This window comes from Tachysurus vachellii, chromosome 20 (genome assembly GCF_030014155.1).
Source record: "Tachysurus vachellii isolate PV-2020 chromosome 20, HZAU_Pvac_v1, whole genome shotgun sequence".
NCBI lineage: Eukaryota > Metazoa > Chordata > Actinopteri > Siluriformes > Bagridae > Tachysurus > Tachysurus vachellii.
In genome coordinates, this window is record NC_083479.1 from 13612959 (window position 1) to 13634759 (window position 21801).

General features: G+C 38.7%; 1 protein-coding gene across 1 annotated transcript in view; it reads right to left on the minus strand.

Annotated features, from left to right (window-relative positions):
- Nucleotides 1-9511: 9511 nt before the first annotated feature.
- The window catches only part of LOC132863482 (roundabout homolog 2-like), a 130450-nt gene continuing 118160 nt past the window's right edge, over nt 9512-21801 (minus strand). The window contains exons 21-27 of the mRNA XM_060896313.1: nt 19994-20269; nt 18397-18556; nt 17592-17852; nt 15326-15525; nt 13818-13982; nt 12574-12813; nt 9512-11164 (exon numbers count right to left, since the gene is read on the minus strand). Of these exons, the coding sequence (XP_060752296.1) occupies nt 11163-11164; nt 12574-12813; nt 13818-13982; nt 15326-15525; nt 17592-17852; nt 18397-18556; nt 19994-20269 (1304 nt within the window). The 3' untranslated portion in view covers nt 9512-11162. The remainder of the gene's footprint in view (nt 11165-12573; nt 12814-13817; nt 13983-15325; nt 15526-17591; nt 17853-18396; nt 18557-19993; nt 20270-21801) is intronic.

Genomic DNA, 21801 nt, shown 5'->3' on the forward strand with positions numbered 1-21801 from the left:
ATTCACAAGAAAACATGATTAGCTTCGTGAGACTTTACAGAATAATTGCAATTATTATGTTGATTTTTATTTAATGTAACTTATTTTCCTTGTTTGACACAAATCACTATGTTTTGCTGTTAGGAAATGGAATGAGACTTGCACAACATAATTAACCTCACTCATGAACCTTCATGGTTATTCAGAATACAGAATACACTGTCAGAGTGAGCGCAAGGTATTTGTCCATTATTAAACCGGGTGCATAGGGATAGTATTTGTGTGTGTGTGTGTGTGTGTGTGTGTGTGTGTGTGTGTGTGTGTGTGTGTGTGTGAGTGTAAGTGTAAGTGTAAATGGGAGTGTACAGATGAAAATGCTATTTGGTACACACTATTACTATTTATACCCCACGCATTTGAATCCTTGAATCTGATTGGCTAGAAGCTGCTGATAGCACCTTAGCTCAGCAGTAGTTCCTGCTGTAAGGCAAATAATATGATAATATATTATCGTTTCTATAGTAACAGCTCATTCACAGAGATTTGTATAGAAGAAGTTCTTGAAATCTCAGACTAGTATGAAATGAATTCAAAACCTAAACGCACAGTGAGAGGGGAGAAGCATTATAATAAATAGGCAAAACATCAGTATTGGAACACATTTTTGTGATTTTATATACATATGAAATATGTATGTATCCTGTATAAATATATACTGTATACACTTCTACAGTAACTAATAATTCTTTTTTTTTTTCATAAAATTGTAGTTCTATTTTGGTACACTCCCCTAGGAAAGTTGTCTTTAATTCCCCAAGGTTATGAGAGTCCATCTGATGGACTTTAAAAAGCAGACTGGATTTTAAAATCCTCCATAAATGTTCAATGGAATTCAATTCAGGACATTGTAAGTCATTTTTGGGTTATTTTGGCTGTTTTATGTACAGTATTTAACATCCTTATTCTCTCCAGATTAAGATTTCTGGCCAATTAGATTATATTATCTTTTAATATCTCCCAGTACATCCCTCCATGTTTGTTTCTTTTAATTATGTGTAACGCCCAAGTGCCATTTGCAGAAAAGCACCACCATGTCATGATGCTCCCACCACCATGCTTCACTGGGGGTATGGACTCTTATGGATCATACATACTGTACAAGCCTTCTTTCTCCAAACACCTGTACCAAAAGACCTCTGATTTACTTAAAATGCATGCTTGCTAATAGTGCATCTCTGTGCTTCTTTTTTTTGGTTAGGAAATTTGCATGCCTTTATTGCTTATTGTTCTTTGTGTAACTGTTGTTCCTGCTGCTTTCATGTGGTTCTGCAACTCTTTTCATGTGACTGCTGACCTCTCTCTTAACTACCTGATCATCATTCTGACACCACCCTGGGAAATCCTGCATGCTACACCTGTCCATGGAAAATTAGTTGTGGTTCCTGGAACTTTTCACCTGCACTTTATCAAACAAATCACAATAACAAAGCGTTTTAACACAAATAATAAAGATGTGCTGTAAAAGAAAAATAATGAACTTTACACAATCCACTGTTGATGAATTTTTTTAGAACATCATCATGTTTCATTCCTATATACTCTAGGAAACTGGTCACACTATATCCAATGGACAACATAGACTCCTAAATGTCTAGAACCAATTTTCAGTGAGACTCATAAAGCTGTAACTTCTTGAACATCCGATCTCTCAACAATATTTTTTCTGCTGCTGTGAGCTGCTTTGAGTCGTCTCTACTGACATTGTATGAGATTCCCTTTTCCACTGTTATTGTTTCACCCTGCTGACAAGAAGAAACAGATACTTGGAAGGGTTTGGGTGATATATGGACCATATCTATTACTATAAATGCACTTTGTTAAGTACTGAAGCCTTTAGAGGTCATTTATTAGTACGTTGTGTTGTCTCATTATTAGTCAAATCTAAAGGCCTAGTAATAATTCCTGGTTTGTTCTGGTGTTTATGGACGCATACTGTACTGTAGATGCATAAAGGAACAACAACAAAGAGAAATTAGTGCAACAGTGATTATCAACCAGTTGTCATCTCGTCGTATTTGTGTGTCTATTGTGCATCTTCAGTTCATCATTCAGACCATAATTTCAATAAAGCCATATTTATTATGTCGAGAACAATACTTATTGTCTCAAGATTTGATTTATCTGAGAAATAAATCAAACCTATAGCTTAACAAAACAAACTGATCATCACATCTGAATCCATTAGTGAGCTAGAAGCAATCTAGGAGCAACTACAGCATTTCCGGTGTGATTTTGAGCAGTGCTTTCTCTCTTTGTGACATGAACACCAAAAAGAAGTGCTGGGAAATTATACTTGAGTGAAAGATTAGATACCTAGATTTTAAATCATGTGCATAATATGTCAGAAGCTTATTCATTTAACTGTGAACAGTTTTAATGGATACAATATTATGAAAATAAAGGTTTTTAATCAGTGAAGTTAATTAATTATTTCCATCTCTTCGTGTGAAAACTAATTTTTAGTATTTTTGTATTTTCAGTATGTTGGCTGAGAAGTGCAAACAAAATCGTACCTAAATTCGTTTTCAGTTTTGTAATTGTGTTTGCACTTCTCAGCCACCGTATTTTAAGCATCTATTTCCTGAAAACATCATTCAGGCTTCAGTCAGAATAATTCGATATTTAATATTCACTCACTCACTCACTCATTTTCTACCACTTATCCGAACTACCTCGGGTCACGGGGAGCCTGTGCCTATCTCAGGCGTCATCGGGTATCAAGGCAGGATACACCCTGGACGGAGTATTTAATATTCAATAATTCAATATTTACTTTTACAATTATCTATAATTTGACTTGCTAACTATCCAGTTTATATCAGCTGCTGAAATCGATGCTAGTTAAACTCTAGCTTTAGCAGAGAGAAAGAACAGGTTAACATAGATGTAAATTTTGCAATTGTAAGCAAAGGAAAACAAAGACTTTTATACAACTGTGTGCTTTTACCCATGTGACGAGTTTGCAGAACCACAGCTGGTGTGATGGTCCACAAACATTTGGTCATATAGTGTATTATGTGTTTGTCTGCTGATTTAGGATGCACTTGCATGTTTCTAACAAATTTCATATTAGAGTTACCTATAGTTGGTAGTAGAATTACCCCTAGAGTTATTAGGTAATTTCATATATGCACATTTGCATGCTAACTGGGTACCATCATTCTAACCGAAATATTTCCCAGTTTATGACTGTTTGACACATACACACACTATTTTCCACATTTTTATCAATAAAATGTCATTAAAAGCTAAAACAACTAAAGATTACTCAGAGTCTAGCATTAAGATTGTTTAACCAGTATGATATGTCAGTGGGCCTGTATCAGATCTACCAGAATCCCAGGACAGTTATTAACACAGCCGGAATCTTTAGTTTATCTAGCTATAAATAATTTATTTGTACATTTTGTTGAGGTACCAGAAATTTAGAAAATTCATCATTGCTAGCAAAATTGCTATTGCTGTCTTTGCTGCTTGGTCTTAAGGGCCAATTTAGTGGCATTGTTATAATAACCTCGCCACGATGACTTGTATGACTCTGGGTCGTTCACCTGACCCCCCACAGTGACCCCAACGCTATCTCCAATCTGATTCATACCCCCTCCACCCACTAAAGCCCTTTTTAATTCTAGGGAAACATGGGGGTGGTGCAGCTATTCTAAATGTCCATCTCTCCCTCCGGAGCAGACATGACAAGATCACTGTAATTGATATTTACGGAGTGTGTGCTAGTTCATTTTCCAGTTAATTTGGTGGTGTTTGTGAAATAAATGGGATAGGAAGCATTAACATATGGGCACTTTTTGTGTTCTCTCTTTGTGTGTGTGTGTGTGTGTGTGTGTGTGCACATATGGGAGGGGGTGATGCGCAGATTTTGATGCTGGATCACTAGAAAACTGAGACAAGGCTTTCTAGTATCAGCAATAAAGGCGAGAGCATCCATCTTCATTAAAGCCTGGGGGGACAGAACAGGAAGGTGCCTTACACACAGTGTTTAGAGCCTCTCAGTAGAGTTTACCTTCTGCCAAAAATATTAAAACACCAAATTACAGAAAATACACAATATTTTATGTAGGCTGTGCAAATAACTTAATAAAATCAGCATAATTTTTTTAAAAGGTATTTGTTGCCTTTTTAGTCGACGTTGGAGTAATTGAGTTCTGCTTCTGTTTTTTTTTCTTTTACTTTTTTTAATGAATATCTACAGTAACTGGAATATGTAGTCATGTATTTTAAAATGTTGATCTGTTTCTTATTTGATTAACAAGAACCATATTAATATTCAATTTTTCCCCAAAGACTTAAGGAAATCTATCATTTTTATGCCTGACAAACCAAAAACCAAACACTATTCATTTCTCTAAAATCTGATCTGATGTTGTTTCCAGATTAAATATCTGCTGTATTTATTCAGTTCTGGGGGAAAAAATCAGGTTCTCGGCTTGTTATGTTAAACATGCTGCATAACCAAACAGCTATGTTTTTATCACTAAAGCAAGAAATCACTTTATCCTCAATATCGCAGACATTTTACTAGATTTGTGGCGTTTTATTTATTCAGGTTAGCTCCAAAACATGAGCACACCAACTAACAGCATTCACCCCTACAACCCCTGACAATCCCAATGGAAACCATTTCAGAGAAACCAAATTTAAGCTACGTATTGATTTTTACATGGCCTACGTACAAAAAAAAAGTCTTCAGAATGCAGAACTCAAATCTCACAGGAACAGAAAATCTTCCAACTGTTAAAGATTTAACAATGGAAGATATGATGGTGAGGAAGCAGCACAGACAGGCTTTAAAAAATGTCATAGTTTTATCCTGCAAGCCGTCAGAAAGGCCATGAATCTGAAGGCCAGCGATAGAGTCTTGAGTGAGAGAGAGGGTAAATCCCTCTTTTTGCCACCACTGCTTTCCTTCCTACGCAATACAACACAGCCAAGGATTAAACTCTCCCCTGCCAATTCCTCCTCGATGCCCAGTCAATTAAGACTTATACAGACTGATAGTGTCCTTCAACCTGATACTAATCAAATCTCAGGAACTGGAAACGGTGCTAATCACAGAATAATGTTTCTGCTTACGGTTTTGGAAAATGAAACCTGTTTATATTGCTATGGTGCATTAAACCTGCCAAAAAAAAAAAACCCAAAAAAACTGTGGTTTGACTATTTTGTCTCTGACAAATATTCCAGTAGGGTTGTTTTACTGGGAGATGAATGCCACTGAATGCATTCAGTTTAGCAAAACAGACACTACACTCTGAAGGACTTCAAACCAAGTGTGTGTGATTGTTTGTATCATAATCGACACCAGTGTAAAGTCTTTACAGTTAAGATTTTAACTTGGTATTTTGGCAGTGGGCACAGACTGACAGCACTGACCTTCCTCTATCAAGGAAAAGAGCATGTGATATTTCATACAAGCGAATTACAACACCGTATGAGGAAGAGATGTAATACGAACGGTGTAAAATGTCAATATTTGCTATATACATATACATATGTAGATACAGACAGAAGGTACACCTTCGATCGTTTTTAAGAGCGTGTGCCAGAAAAATTACATGCTAACTGATTCAGACTAGAAGTATGCATCAGGCCTGAAATCCAGGACACAACAAAAAAAAAAAAAGTCAGGTGTGTTGGAGACATTTTACTTTCATGAGAGGTCAGATATGACGCTCACAGGACAAAGAAAATCCTTATCCATTAATTTGAATAGATATGATGCATATACAGCAAGAATATTTGCCTTCAATCATTCATCCTTAGTATCTGACTGGTCAGGATAATGAATGATGTATTTTGAGAAATAGAGACAAATACTATTTCCGTTAGAAAATGTCAGATGTAGGTATAAACATATATAATAATGGTGATTTCCAAAGAAACAAAACCCCAAAATCTAAGACCACTTCCACTTTGGGTTTAAATCTGAATACAGACACAGATATATACAACCTTAATATAAGCATAAGCACAGACTACAGATTCCTTACACCACTAGAGAATACGGAAAAAAAATAATACAGTATCGAGGCCAAGTATGCAAAGTAAGAAGACGGTGGATTACATATACATTGTTGAAGCTGCTGTAATTAAAAACAGATCATTGATGATAATGTTGATTAGGGGAAATCAAAGAGATGTGTTTTCCGATTGCAATTACATATGCTACACATTTTAGCTGTGCTTTTTTTTTTTTACTGGATACAAACATGCATATTAATTATTCTATAATACACTAAAGCAAATATTTGTGCGGTTGTTAATCTCCCTCTGACACACAAACTGCGGTGTTAAGGAAAGCAATGGGATTAAACCTGCATTAATTACCAGCTCCATTATTCCATTCTTATATGCTTAGGATTCAGTCCTGGTACTAATGAACTCTTGGCTGCACACTGATTAAAATGCAATGAAATTTAAAATTGTAGTATTGTGCCTTTTAACGGCTGCTCCAACGAATTTCTGAAGCTTATAGTAGCCTATGTGATTGAACTGCACAATTCAGGATCCCTGGGGAAATGAATGCTAGCAATAATCCGAATGAGAGGACACTGACTGATTGTGTAAAAACTACCTTTTGTCTTGTTGATTTCTTTTCAGTCCGGTTACAGGTCAGATAATCATTTAGGCCACAACGTCCAACTAAACAATAGCACAATCTTTTTTCACCTGCAAAACATCTGAATCGGTTTGTTGAACACACATGAAGACAAAAAAAGAAGTTTTGGCAAAAGTGTTCAACTTTTTCTTGGATAGAGCTGTTTGTCTGGATTTATGCACATGTGCTGTATATGATTGTACTCACATATGTTACAGTTCATCTCCATACTAAGAAATGACTGATGCTGGTTGCTTTCATGTCACTTCTCATTGGATTAAGAAGGAGGTGAAGCAGCTGCTCTTCAGTGGAAGCACTTAACCAGGCCATCTGTTATGTCTGGTAAGTAAAATAATAAAACACAATTTGAGCTGAGGTCAGGAGAAAACTCCTGAACAGCCACCAAATAAGTGGTGTAGATGAGCAGCTAAGCTGTAGTAAAGCTAATTAGTAGGTAGCTACTTAATAGTTAGTACTCAGTCGCAATTTGTAGCCCCACCAACCAGCAATGTGAGGCTCCAGGCTTGAACAAAAGTTAACAGTTAAAAACAAACAATTGAACAATGGATTTACATGATTTAGAGTTCATTTACAGTATTTACACCACAGTGCTGTTGATTTCTTTCTTCTGATTGCCCTGAATATGCTTCCATAACAACTCAGACTACTGTGTTGCTAGGCAACTCCTAGGTTTATTTAAATGTGCTTGGTCTAAGAGATAGCTCAGTGTTTAAGGTCATAGACTACTGATTGGAAGGTTGTGAGTTTTAATTCCAGGGCCACCAAGCTGCTACTACTGGGCCCCTGAGCAAGGCCCTTAACTCTCAGTTGCTCAGCTGTATAAATGTAAGTCGCTGTGGATAAGGGCATCTGCCAAATGCCATGAATGTTCCAACACACTATTGTTTTGCTGTAACAAGTCATACACATTTCCTTGTATTATGGTTTATTTGGCATTTTTGGAAGGAGCCACTAGTGTCAACATGACAAGCTGTGGCTTAACTTCAAGACACAGTAAAAAGGGTGGCTGAAGACAAAACAACTGTTTATAGCATACAGTGATAATAGGAACTAACTTGTTTCACAGATATTAAGTTCTATTCCCACCTCTGCATGTTGGCATATTCTACATGTGCACTAGAGTTTTTCTCTGGGAAATCTGGTTTCCTCCCCAGTCTAAAACCATGAGTTGTAGGCTGATTGGCATCGCTAAATTGTCTGTAATTTGTAAAAATCTGTCTAGGTGTATCCCACATTGTGCCCCAAGTCCCTTAGGACAACCAGGTAGCCTGCAACCATGTGTAGGAAAAGAACTATAGAAAATGGATGCAAAATAGGATAAAAACTTATTTTTTTCATACTTTGAAGAATTATCTGAATCTACTGCTTGGACAAAAAAAAAAAAAAATAACCATTTCAATGTTTCCCTAATATTCTTTTGCACAACATGCAATGCAGTGCTTTCTGCAAGTATGTGTCAGAAATTATATCCATGCACTATTACCAAAAACCGGTGAATTTCCCTGTTATGTAACATAAAACTGCAATTTTCACTAAGTAGCAGGTATTTATATTTTTTAGCATGCAAATCGACGCCAATATACACATCTTCCGAAGTACTTTAAAACAAGAGTGGAATCAAGATAGCAGGATCTGAGGTTCTCTCAACCTTATTGTGCTTCAAATTCAAGGACAGATAATTTCATTACTGCTTTTATTGAACACGCCATGCTTTTACCCACAGGAGATAGGGGTTTTGAGGTTGATGTGTGTCTGTGTGTGTTGTAAAGAGAGAGAGAGATAGAGACAGAGACTTTCCCTGTGGGTTCTACAACAATTGGTCTTAATGGACAACAAATTGACCTTGAACAATCTTTCAACATTTGATCATTCTTACAAAGTGCTCTGTACCAAGTACTAAACAACTTACTGCAAACTTAGAATGATTTGAGAAAGCTATTGAGGATCAAATCACAAAAAGAGAACAACAGCATCACCGTCACTCTGCTGTCGTCCCGTCAGGGATGTGTGTTATTGAGGAAAGCTGTGTTGGCTGGACTTCCACACTGCCATGCAGTATAATCACAGCTCTGTGGTAATTAACTTCTCCATTTAGCCTGCAGCCAGAGAACAGAGAGCCTTCCATTAACAAAGTCAACATCACACAGGTGCGCTGTGTTCCACTGCTGCTCAACTGTGGAAATCAGAGAGGAAATGTTTGATTTACTAGTCACCAAAAGGAAACACTCGTGCATAAGGCCAAGTTTCAGACAATATGCCAGAGAGCGCTATTACAGAGCCAAGAAGAGTGAAGACTCCTTTATGAAAAACTATATATTATATTACCTTAGGAAGGAGAGTGCATCTTGGCTAATTCAGGAGGCGGATCATATTTGAGCTGTTCTTCATTCTGGACCAGTGACATGTTTGTAAATGAGCACTTGGGCCTACGCTGCCAAAATTGCATTTGCTCAAATTATTAAGAAATACAAGAAGCGTAAATTACAGTGGCAAGTAATTTGGTTACTGTGGATTTTTGCAGTGGGGAAATTTCAGCATTCAAAATAGATGGTTCACAATAAAACCTGTCCAATAGACACATTGCAAATACATTTTTGTTTCTGTTATGTCTGTCGATTATACACAGGATTATCCAGTCCGAGTGTGAACTGAATTGAATTTTTTCATACATTGAGCATTTCACAAAGTAGGAATTAAAAGCTTTTCTGGAAAATGATCAGCAACACAGAGATATTTGAATGACAATAAAAGCAGCATTCACATACAGATTTTATTTTCATTTCATTGTTGGATTCAGAAATCGTCACACTTTTCAAGTGCATGTGGCTTCCTGAGGGTAGAACGAATCTGGCAGGTTAGATATTATGTACATGTGGAGCAAATGCACATCACAAAATAAATAAATAAATAAATAAAATGCTTTAAAAAAATTTGTCAGAGAAATGCCATACAGACGAGAAAACTGTCTCTTAGGCTCAGCTTTTCTCAGCCCTGGAAGCTCATGAGCTGAGCAAACATTTCCATTTATGAACCACTGACGTTTACTGAAAACGGTTTCATTTACAGAGTAGCACTCTAGCTTAAACATATGTGACAAACGATTGATTTCGGTTTTTACAATGGCTTTCTGAACAGCATAATATTAAATAACCATGCTAATTGAGGACAGATCTGGGAATGCTGCCAAAAAAAAAGAGGGGAGCGATTTCAAGGGCAACGTTCCTGTCTGTTTAGTATTTTTCCCCTCATCAAAATTTCAGCCCACCTGTTTTAACCCACTTCCATTTGCACAGGTTAAAAACACCTGCTCAGGGCCGAGCACGAGCAGCTGCCAACTGCTACCTTCATTACGGTTTCACTCACGTGGAGGATGATCCAGTGTGACATTATCATTTTTTAGGATCTGGATATTTATGGTTTCAATCCTAAGAAACAAAGAAAAGTCACATATTGTCCCTTGGAAATATATGTAGATATAGATATATAGATATAGATATATATATATAAATATCTTGCAGTGAGCTGGATGCACGCGTGTCTGTAAATAGTTGTGATATGTAGAAGGAAAAAAAAACATTCACAAAAAACTGCAATAGAGCATTCTGTCCACTCAACATATGACACAAATAACTAGGGGCAGGCAATTGCATTAGGCCTGCTCAGCTGGCATTTATTAGTCTTGTATGCTTGACTATGATTCTCTCCCAACATTCAAGCATAAATTCCATAAGCATAAATCCCCCCGCAACATTTCAGTAATAATACATCTCTATCTGCGGACGCTTCCGTCCTAAATCTCTGTTTTAGCCTGCTGTCCAGACTCGTACAAATATACTTGCTAGCACATCCTTAGCATTATCTTTCTCTCTCCACATCAGCAGGCGCTGAAGATTTTTGTGCTTATCACCAAAGAATGTGCAAATCAAACAATTCTCTATAAGAAATCAGTCGATTCATTAATGGAGAAAAAAAAAATCATGACACCACATTTTATCCATTCACAATGTTATAAAGACCATTAAGAGACAAATAATAATTTACAAAAAAAACAGATTTTGGTTTGCATAGCAAAGCAACATCAAATAAAAAAAAAGAAAGCTATTTACAAGAAATACACCTCCCTTTTATGTGATTTACATTTCGGATTTCAAAAAGCCAACGAGCAAAGCAAAAACATCTTTCTTGGGATTTTTTTTCCAAGTGATGCACATTTTGTGGCACAAAATGGGCGGGACACGTGACGTTTCGTCGTAAGTTAGACAAAGAAGCAAACCGCAAGCTGAACACCATCGGGAGACTGTGTGTCTGTACATTAGCTTCACAGTTCAGTGTTGGTCTCTGAGGTAAAAAAAAATCGCCTCGTGTAACACCGGGGGGAGAAGCTCATTGGACATTGTAGGGGTGAACAATGAATCTCTCTTGCTCTCTCTCGTCCTCGCTTTCAGTCGCGTGGGCAGTGAGTAGTCTGGCTTATCTCTTAGACACGGCTCTCTGAAGAACAGATAAATTGAGGTTAATGCATGTGGAATATTTCACAGCAGGGTTGTGATGATACACTGGTATGACAGGACAGAAATGATGTGAAATAGCTACACCATTACTGATATTTCTCATGTTTATATTATTTGTATATTATATGGATTGGGGTGACTGTCAGCTCTTGTTACTAGAAAGGAAACTTCATTTTAGCATCATATAGATTGTATACCTTTGTTGTCCCCTTAAATGTGCAACAGACCTGAAAGTAGTATCAGGGTTGAGGTCATTTTTAGCACATAATTATCAAATATGCCAACTAACATACATGCTAATGACATGAAGACATTAAGAACATTCTAATGATTTGCTTAAAATGAATAATTTATCATTTGGGTAACAGGGTTGCAAGTTCAAAATGAACTCATCAGTCAATGTCAGAATATCATTAAAAATAAGGAAACAAGAACTTTTCGTTTTTTTCTCCCATGATCCTCTAAAAATAAAAATGCTGCAACTTTATGTTACAGTACTGTACGTGTTACAGATTTTTTTTTGAGTCGGTCCAAAAACCAAATAATATTTCCAAGAAATATTATATTTCCTGGACCGGCACTGAGAGTTAACTCTTCAGTGGCTGGGATCGAGCCCTGCCTGGGAATCGAACCTGGGCCGTGGCAACTTCTGTAAAGCTGCTCTGAGACAATGTCCATTGTTATACAAATGAATTGAATTGAATTATAAAACCGTATAAATTATACTTCGACTGCATTAAAAATGAAAGAATAAAATTAGAAAAGGACTGTCACATCAAATATTTGTTTAGTTTATTTCAGTTTACTCTTCTTTATGTTTTTTTTTTTTGGAGAAAAATTTAGATTTAAATTTTTCTCTAGATCTAGATTTAGATTTATTCATTTTGAATGCTTTATAGCATTTCTTTGGTATTTTTCATATGGGGGTGGATGTGTTCAGGTTTGAGGAGCAGGTTGAGAAATGTTGCCTCCTATTATAGACAGCATGAGAAGAAGGATGCTTCCAGCATGGGATTACACATTAATGCAAAAAAAAAAAAAAATAGAATTTCTAAAGTATTTTACTGATTTGTATTTCAATGTAAGTGCTATACTGTAGATTTTATCAGTATTTTACGGTATTTATCTGAAATATACTTAAAATATATACGTTACCCATGTCTAAAACATTCACCCACTCACCCACATATCTAAACAATAATCTGCTCTGCTAGTTTAACCACAATAAGGACTGACAAAATGAAAGAACAAAACCGAACAGAAAGAGAATAACCCCAGGACGTGAGAAAGGCAACACTGTGTTAAATGAACTGCATGATAATGTGAATTTTTCATCTCAGTGCACACATAGACACTGAATCTCGATCAAGTGAAAGTTAATTCGCTCACATAGATGTCCGTAGCTGGCGTCGGTGCTGCCTGATGCTCGTCCTGCAGAGTCCCTTTGATCCGTGCTGGACCGTCGCTGTGAGATGCAGCCCAGCGTGCCTCTGGAGCTCCAGTTAGCTGCGTGCTGCCGCTCCAGCGTAGACACCACACACTCATCAGGAGCATCAGAGCCTACAGAACCCCAGGAAGTATGTAACCGTGCACCGATGCTGTGCAGTGGCTCTGAGGAGGGAGTTCGCACTGCAGGGGAGACAAAATACACCAGTAACTGTTACTGTGCTGGATAGATCTAATGAACTATAGATGTCCCAATGATTTAATTGCTGTGTAAACTAAATTAGCAATTAAAATGAACCAATTAACTAGCAATTTAAACACATTTATGGAAATAAACACAGAAACCCATCTTACAATCTTGAAAATCCTCTTAATGGTTTAGAATGGTTTTACTACAGTCCTTATTCAGCTAGAATAATGTCTTTCCCTGATCAATGTGCTTAAAGAAGGATTTAGGGTTCTTTAACCTATTTGTCCACACTGAAACTACAAAATAAAAAGTTGATAGTCCTATCTACTTGCCCTAATCCCTGATTTTGGTAAACCTGCACTTGTGTTCATGAACCTGCTTCAGAACATAACGTCTGTCTCTACTATGTTACTATACTGTAGTAGCGTTTTGTGTTTATTTACTATGTGATATTATTCCATAAATACAAAAAGGGTTTATTAATTACTTAGCTTATGAGTAATTATAAGCTTATTTATTATAGAAAGATTCAATAACTATGTGTAAAAAAAAAGGAAAAAAAAGGATAACACTGTAGCTGTCAAATATCACAAACATCACATAACACACAATATACCGTTATTAAACACATATGTTCTGCAATAATACATTCCACTCATAAGTCTTGTCTAGTCAGTTTCAGTTATATTTTTTCTAGAAGAATAACATAACAGTTGCATAACCTTGTTTCATATTTATAAAAATATGTCGTTTCTTTAGTGATATTTTACGTAATTTTTTTAAAATATTATTTTCTTTTTTTTTTAGGCAAAATACATTGTGAAGCTGATTTGGCACTAATGCAGAGAGTGTTTCATTTGATGCTAATTGGACTATTCCCTGGTAATCTTTGCTGATATGCTCTTGTAAATACTCTCTCAAATATTTGAATGATTCACCATATTCCTCAGAGATGCCCATATTGATCTGAACAGAACATCCTCTAGCTGTTTCTCACCATCAGCAACGTCAACTCTCCTGTGAGGTTCAGTTGCTGGTGTCTCTACTCGCAGTTTTTGCGCAGGCTGTGATATCCGTTGATGGCCAAGGCTCTGAGTCGCTAGAAGTCCTCCGTCAATGGAGCTGGCACTGCTTGCCTGGGTTCGGTGAGAGTATTGGTGTCCTATGGAGCACAGAGCAAACACTGGAATAAAACACATCTACTGGGATGTCTCTTCACATCATCCTTACAAGCACATAATGAGCATGCCTTGCTGCAATGAGCATGCCAAGTTCAGAGTGCTTGGTGCTTTGCCATATTGCTCGGGTCCCAACACTGCAGTGCTTTTTCCCTGTAGTACAGGAAAGAGAACTCACTGTCTGTTGATAATGTGAAAACTGACAAAGTCAAACCAGGTTATACTATGCCAAAACTCTAGGCTTGTCCTGCAAGGTCATTCTCTAAGGGAGGGGGAGGCAATATTAAAAAAGACCTTTACAGGGAGACGAAGGTGCAGTGTATGCAATCCGAGCAAGGCAGCAAAATTCGGGTAGAGAAAAGTGCTAAATCAGATTCACATACCCCATAGATCAAAAATGCCTAGTGTCAAAGCAAGAAGGTGTACAGTTCTATCATCGCTAGAGAACTGTACATGAGCTAAAGGTGGTCTCCCCCTCCAACCACCCCAGCACCATGCATCCACTTCGCTATTCTCTGGCCGATCGTTTTCATTTTAATGCATGAAATTTGGTGATTACACAGCCACATGATTTCTGAAATGAAATACTTAAGAGTGGTTTGAGATTGGGTTATGATCCTCAAACCACGTTTAAAAAAACATTTTAAACTGACAAGAGGGATGTTGTACTTGTAAATACTGCAGTGGCCACACTGTACTTTTGAATTGACCTTAGAACTGAATTACTTTGACACTTATTTATCTGGAAGTCTGTACTGTGTGAGTGTCTTCAGTGGGTTATGAGAAAGCGAGGTGGTGGGGGCTGCATGGTGAAAAACCCTTCAATCATCCATCCAGTTTTGACTTGGAAATTAAAGAGCTCAAATGAGATGTCAAGTAGGAATGATTGCTTCCATCTAACCTGAATGCCTTTAGTGACTGATACAGCATTCCTTTTTTTCCCCTTAATATGAATTTCGCTGTGATGGGAAAGTGCATACTTTTTGTTTCAGGCCCTCGTTAACAATTCATGAAAATGTGTCACCATAAAAAATCTGCTTATAGTCCATCTGAGACAATGATAATGTTTAGAAAAAAAATGGACATCAATAGCATTTTACTCTGAACCACGTGTACTCCAATTTTGGTATAAAAAAAAGGGATTTTCTTTACCCAGCTGTCAGAATCAAAAATCTGGTTGAAAATAATAAAATGTGACTGTATCTGCAATATTTGTTACAGCAAGCGTACAACAGCCTTGTTTCCCAAAAGAATTAATGCAATTTCTTGGACGACTGAGGCTTGCCGATGTGACTGTTCAAGTGTGTGATTCAATAGTTCTGTTCACCTGTGATCGCTCCTTCCACGGTTTCCAGGCTGCATCCTGGGGAATAGTCTATTCCACACAGCTGTCGGGACAACTCATAGCCTTTACTGTCTCCCTCTTCATCCTCTCCTTCAGTCAAGATGTCTGATCCTAATGTACTGGACACGTAGCCCATGGGAGGGGCAGGGGTCTTGGGTGGATTGGAGCTGCTTTTCAGATGCCTGAAAGCAATACAAAAGTAATACGTCTTGTATGTGAATCGCATTACTATGTCAAACCTGTATGTTTTGTCTGATTTTTCTTGCTAATTGCCACTGCTGTAGGTGTCTCTATTCCCACAAGCTTGCTCTAATGTCTGAATTTATCAACCTACCAACCGTGCAGTTAAGTCACGTTGGGAAGGAAAGAAACACCATGCCATCTTTCATATGTGATGACAGCATAGCCAACCATGGCAATGTGCCATCTGTCCCTTTCCATAAGAGCAACCAATGGCTACAAGGCAAATCAAGGGTAGTACCTGTTTATATTTTTGACTCATTGACAACATCATTAATATGTGGTACCTTGCCAACCTTGCAATCCAATAAGACTATGGCTAATTATGAAAGGCTGGTACCTTGCCACATTTTTTCACACAATGAAATCATGACCAGTCAAAAAATGTGGTGTCTTAGTACCTTTTTCCAATCAATAATATCATAGCTAATCATAGTAAGGTCATATTTCCCACCCAGTGTCAGCATGATCAGTTGTTGCTTTTTTTACCTCTAAAGACTCATGAAAGGTTGCTATCTTTTCATTTTTACCCACTATATTAAAAGAAGCTCAATATGACAAGGCAAAGACAAATAAGGAAGCGGAATGTAAATTTCCAACCCAATGACATAATAATAACAGAATCAGGGACAGGTAAGACCCTGCCATTCCTCCCACCCAATGAGAGTCATTCAATCATGGAGGATTGGTAACTGGGCAACTTACCCTATTATAGCATGGCTAATCATGCTATAATAGGTTACGAGTAGCTACAGTAAGAGAGGTACATTGGCATTTATTTTACCCTTTCAGGCACTGGCCAGACATGGAGAAGGCGTGCCTTGATATCTTCACAGCAATGATGACAAAACCAACTAGGGAACAGTGGAACCTTGCCATACTTCTCTCCCAGAGACTGATCATTGGTTTAGATCTAGGGACAATGTACATTCCCAGGATTCTGGAAATAACGTTTTATCCAGGAGATCCACTCAGATGCCTCAAACACTGTATGTGCTAAACCATTTTAAACTGGGGAGAGCTATTCTATGTCCATACTGTATTTTAAGTCTAACCTGCATCCATGTGGAGAATGTTTGGAGCTGATAGCACTAATTCCATTGGAAGGCTCACACAATGGGCTGGTAATTGGGTTGGTGTGTGTTTGTGGGGGTTAGAGTGAGACGGTGGGCAGGGCTGTCAGCTACATGTCTGTAATCTTCAGCACAGCTGCCCGCGTGTCAACCTCGCTGTGTCTCAGACATGTAGCGTCTCGGTGCGTAATTACCAGCTCTTTTTCCTGTTGTCAAAGACGCCGGCAACAGCAACCCAGTCATTACCCCCGGAGCTCCAGTCCACCCCACTCTCACTATCACGACAAGATTCTCCTACCACACATTATGACTGTAATCAATGAAGCTGTTTTTGGAGCTCCAAAAGGTAAGGTGAAGCCTCACGTTTCCCTTACCACAGAAAAGAAATAACAGGTAATGAAATGCTGAAAATGTTGTATTGATATGCAAAAATATCCGTTCTGTTCAGCTGATTGGAGCTGCTGTCTGTCACAACACTTATGGGAATAACCAGGTGTATTTCTGAATGATACATAAATGTCTCATTACGTGGAGAAATACGTTTCTGGCAGTATAATTTCAGTCCTGTGATGCTGCAATATTTTTGCCGTCAAAGACGATGATTGTTCTTTTCAAGTGCACATGTGCAACCATATTGGAATTTTTTATTTTTTTTTTTTTTTCTCAGAAGTAAAGGAAATCAAAATGGAATATGTTTGAATGATGTGTCTAATATTTCAAGATGATTTATGAATACCATTTATCGAGTGCAGATAAATTACAGTGACATGTAAAATGTTCATTCAAACACAAGCAATTACATCTGAATTTATGTGTAATAGAAGAGTTGAAGTGATACTGGCCATACTGCAAAAGGCAACCTTTGAAGATCTCTGAGATATAATAAAAACAAGTAGATATTTACATTATATATATATATATATACTCTTGCTCACCAGCTTTGCTTGGCCACCTCATACTGGTAGGCGCGGGTAAGCTCATCCAGATGGGCCTGGAGCATAGACTGCATTTCCTCATGATGAGAGGACCCCAATGAGCCAGAGGAACTCTGCCCATAGGGCAAAGCTGCTGGAGATGAAGCCACGCCCCTCAGGGGTGGAGTGGGAACACGTTCTTCCTCCTCGAGTTCATCCTCCATGCCCTGGTGTAAGTAAGACTGAACAGGGAGGGGCGGAGCCCAGGTGTCGCTCTCATACCTGTGTCATTGATGAATCATGGATTTAGAAGCTAGAACCCAGTGGTGGCCAGTGGTGGCGAAACATATTTTGACAGATCCTTAAAGATTAGTGAGAGTATGTGAGAAAGACCCAGGACTAATTTAAGTAACCTTAGCCTTAACAAAGGTGAAACAAAAGATATCAGCTCACTCAGCAGTGCTGGAGAAGAAACATAATGCTCATTAAGCTCCCTGCTCCCTCTCCTCTCTCTGCTTTGCTGCTCTAAGCACTTTGACTGAGAAGGCAGCTGTGTTGTGTAGTTGGGTCTCAGCACATTTCGATGTACGAGAGAGGCTATCTAGGGGCACCCTGGTGTAGAGTTAAAACTACACTGCTGTTTCTTCGTCTCATGTGGTTTCTTTGAGAAACAGTTACATTGACTATGCCATTCAATATCAAAGATGTATATTGCTAATTAAAGTATATGTAGCACAGGTCTTAGCTTAGCTAAAATAGCTTTCATGTAAAATCAGTAAGCGTGTTCATGTGTGTGTGTGTGTGTGTGTGTGTATGTTAACCTTACCCTCCTTCAGATCGATGTTCAGGGGCATAGTGGTCCATCTCTGTCCCTGGAAGAGGATTCATGGGTGGTGGAGGCAGGGGCAAGTTAGCCCAGCAGGAGCCATTAGGCTTTGCTGTTTTACCGCCTCCTTTCGATTTTTTCTTCTTCCCGTTCTTTCCCCCTAAAGGAGGCAAGAGAAAGGACATAACCATCATCACTAATGAAGCAGACACAAATTTTGACAGTCAATATGACACAGGAGGTGAAACCAGATGTTGTCCACCAGCGTAATGCAAATTTCAGCGCTTTCATCTGATTTCTGCTGCACAACTGAAGAACAGTAGAAGAAATGGAGGCACAAAGACAGAGTGCTCGACTAATTGTAGAGGTTGAAGGTCAAAGTTGAGCTGAAAGTCTGTTCCCCTTCACACGTGTCTTTCAGAACACAGGAAGAAAAGCCGTAGTCTCAGAGGTGCCTAATGAGCAAGTCCCGTTCCCCTGTGGACTAGGAGACTGCTGGGGGAGCTTTTTTCATCACCTGTTCTGCCTCTTCTCCTCTCATTATCTCGCTTTCTCCCTTCTTTTCTTTGGCTTTGGCACTGATGGAGCACAAAGAGCTTTCCTGCAATGTCTTTCCGTTCTATTCATGCTGTCATTTGCAGCACACACAACCCTGAGCTTACACTCTGCCTCCTGTAAGCTCTTCATGACACAAACTCAGTTTGGTGTTTTAAACACACAGTAGATCAGATGAGGGCGGTCATGGGTGCTGCCTCATGATCCAGCTTTACTCATCTGCATGGCGACAGTGCACTAATTTCATGTCCATGGGTCAAAACACAAAGGAATCCCTGCCTCCACTAATCAAATTAATCCACGACATCGGGCTGTAACTCTGACATTTCTGGGCTGCAGAACTCCCAGGGCTGAGAAGCAAAACACACATTTAAAAAAGAAGAACGATTAAAGATGATATCCTCTGGGTGTGTTTTCAGCAAAGATGTAAATATTACATTGAATCCCTCTTGATCTGGGCACATTATTCTCATTTCTACCTTTTTTCTTTTTTTTTTCAAGATTTTTTTTTTTTGCTTTTAGGCTTTATTGTCTTGTTCTCTTTATTTCCCTATGGTCCTTTCCCTTTCGTGGCCCTATATATTAGATTAGATATCCCAAGATACAGTATGTTCCACGCTCATAATTAGCCGGGCAGTCAAATAAATTAGAGTCCATTTTCAGAGATGAACCCGAAGCAGTGCCGAGGGTCTTCATCACTGACCCCTGGCCAAAATAATGTGGCATTAACGTATACACTACAACGCTGATATGGATAAAAGGGAACAAAATAATACAGAAGCAGAGATGGAGCTGTTAGAATGCCAAAGATATAAAAAACCAAGAGAAACTGCTACTTTACTCTTCTTGTCAGGCTAAAAACTCTGCACAAACACTGAATAAGTCAGTGTAATTTTTAAAATTTAAACTCATCCTGGATTCCCCACAGCTCAGAAATGTAAGAAGATTAGAAGATTAGCTTTAATGAGCAAAGTGTTCTCGTTTAGTTTCCTCCGGCACAGCAAGACTGAGAATGAAAGTGAAAAGGGAGCTTTGTGGATACCGTTGGCACAGGAACGGTTTTCCGTGAGTGAGTAGCCCAGGCTTGGCATTTCATGCTGTGCTCGCAGCGAGGCCTTCCAGCGCGGCTCAGGACGATCCACTGCCAGCTCATGGAAGCTGTTGGACTGCAGGATCTGGGTGGTGGCATAGGGGCTGGCGTGGTTTCCCCTGCCTGGGCTACTGTAGCCCGCCTTGCCAGCAAAGTCGATGCTGCTGTAGATGGCACCATCCGACAGCATGGTGCCTGTCTTTTCGCCGGCACCAGCAGGCAGCACGTCTGAGAGCGTGAGAGATGGAGAGATTAAAGAAAAAGTGACAAGGATAGGGACAGTAGCAGCGCTTAAGGTCAGTGTGAAGCTTATTAGCACACCCTGCTGCTGCTGTTCCACACTCTCTTCCTGGCTTAAATGAGGTGAGATAAATAAAAGCGATTAGCTAGCAGATTAATTATCAGATGACTTGGGATGCTCGATGGGGTGGTGGTGGGGGGTGGTGGTGTGACGGCTGTGAAAGATGGACACACATGCTGAGCTGACCTTCAGCTCAGACCAGCTTGACCCGCAGAGCTTGCTGAGATTCAAATGCGCCTATTACACACACTTTAGCACATGCCTGAGCAGGTATACGTCAGTGCAAATTGCCTATAGACATTATTCACCCTTTTGATTTCTTTTGCATTTTACCGGTTCACAGTATGACACCATAAACAAGAAACCATTAAGCACTTACTGGTAATTTTATTAGGTAAACATATAAGACAAGTTGTTCTATTATTGTATACAATTACTGACTCTAGCCCATTTAACAATACAGACAGTTTGTCAGCTCACCTCTACCCCATCCATCAGTGGAACATTATTATTTGGGTAATGGACCAGTCTCAGTGCAGCAGAAACACAGAAATGATAATATTTACCCACCAGCCACTATCCCACCTCATAATTTAATACAGAGTAGGACAACTGTGGGGAGATATTTGATTTTGACCCCCCACAGGACATTAATCTCTTTGTCTCTGGTCTCTTGTAAACTGTAGTACATTTTCCTCCAGGATTTCCAATACCCAATTTCATTTATTGTCATTTAAATCTTATATTAGTTTTCCTCGTATGAGTTTCTGCATAGTCGGGTAATATCTCAAAAGCACAGTACTACCACCAACATGCTTCTCAGTAGGGGTTGTGCTCTCAGTGAGATGTGCTGGTTTCTGCTGAGTACTGAAGCTGAAAAGTTAACAGACCAAAGCAAATTGTGGAATATCAACACATGCCTTTGGGCCAATTCGAAACAAGATGGGATATGTTGTTTTTTTGCCACCTCCCATTTTTTTAAACAAATGATCTCCTCATGCCTTCATTCAGCACGAGCCAGATTTATGAAGTTTGATTACTGTTTGTGTCTCCTGAACTTTCTCTCATCAGTGTCATAGACGACTTTACTGTAGCTCCTGTAGAATTGCTGTAAGCCTCTTGGTCGCATTCCTTACATCCATGATTCACTATGCTTTAAGGTATAATCAAGTACTTGAGAAACGTACGTTCTTGCCATCGGCATTGGTGGCCTTTTTAAAGAATGTTGTCTGTCTTTGTCTGTTCCTTAGTTTTTATCGTATAATGTTTCTTTGAACCTGGGGAAGCCCCAAAACACAGCCATGCTGAAAATGGGAACTGGAATAATGGTTTCCTTTAACCGTTTTCCCATCAGTATCTAATGACTTCCATGGTATATGGAAACCATTAAGCCAACTTCCATTAAAAAGGTTTTTTCTTCAGCAGGGAAGGATATTTTCTTTCAAAATCATGTGGAAAA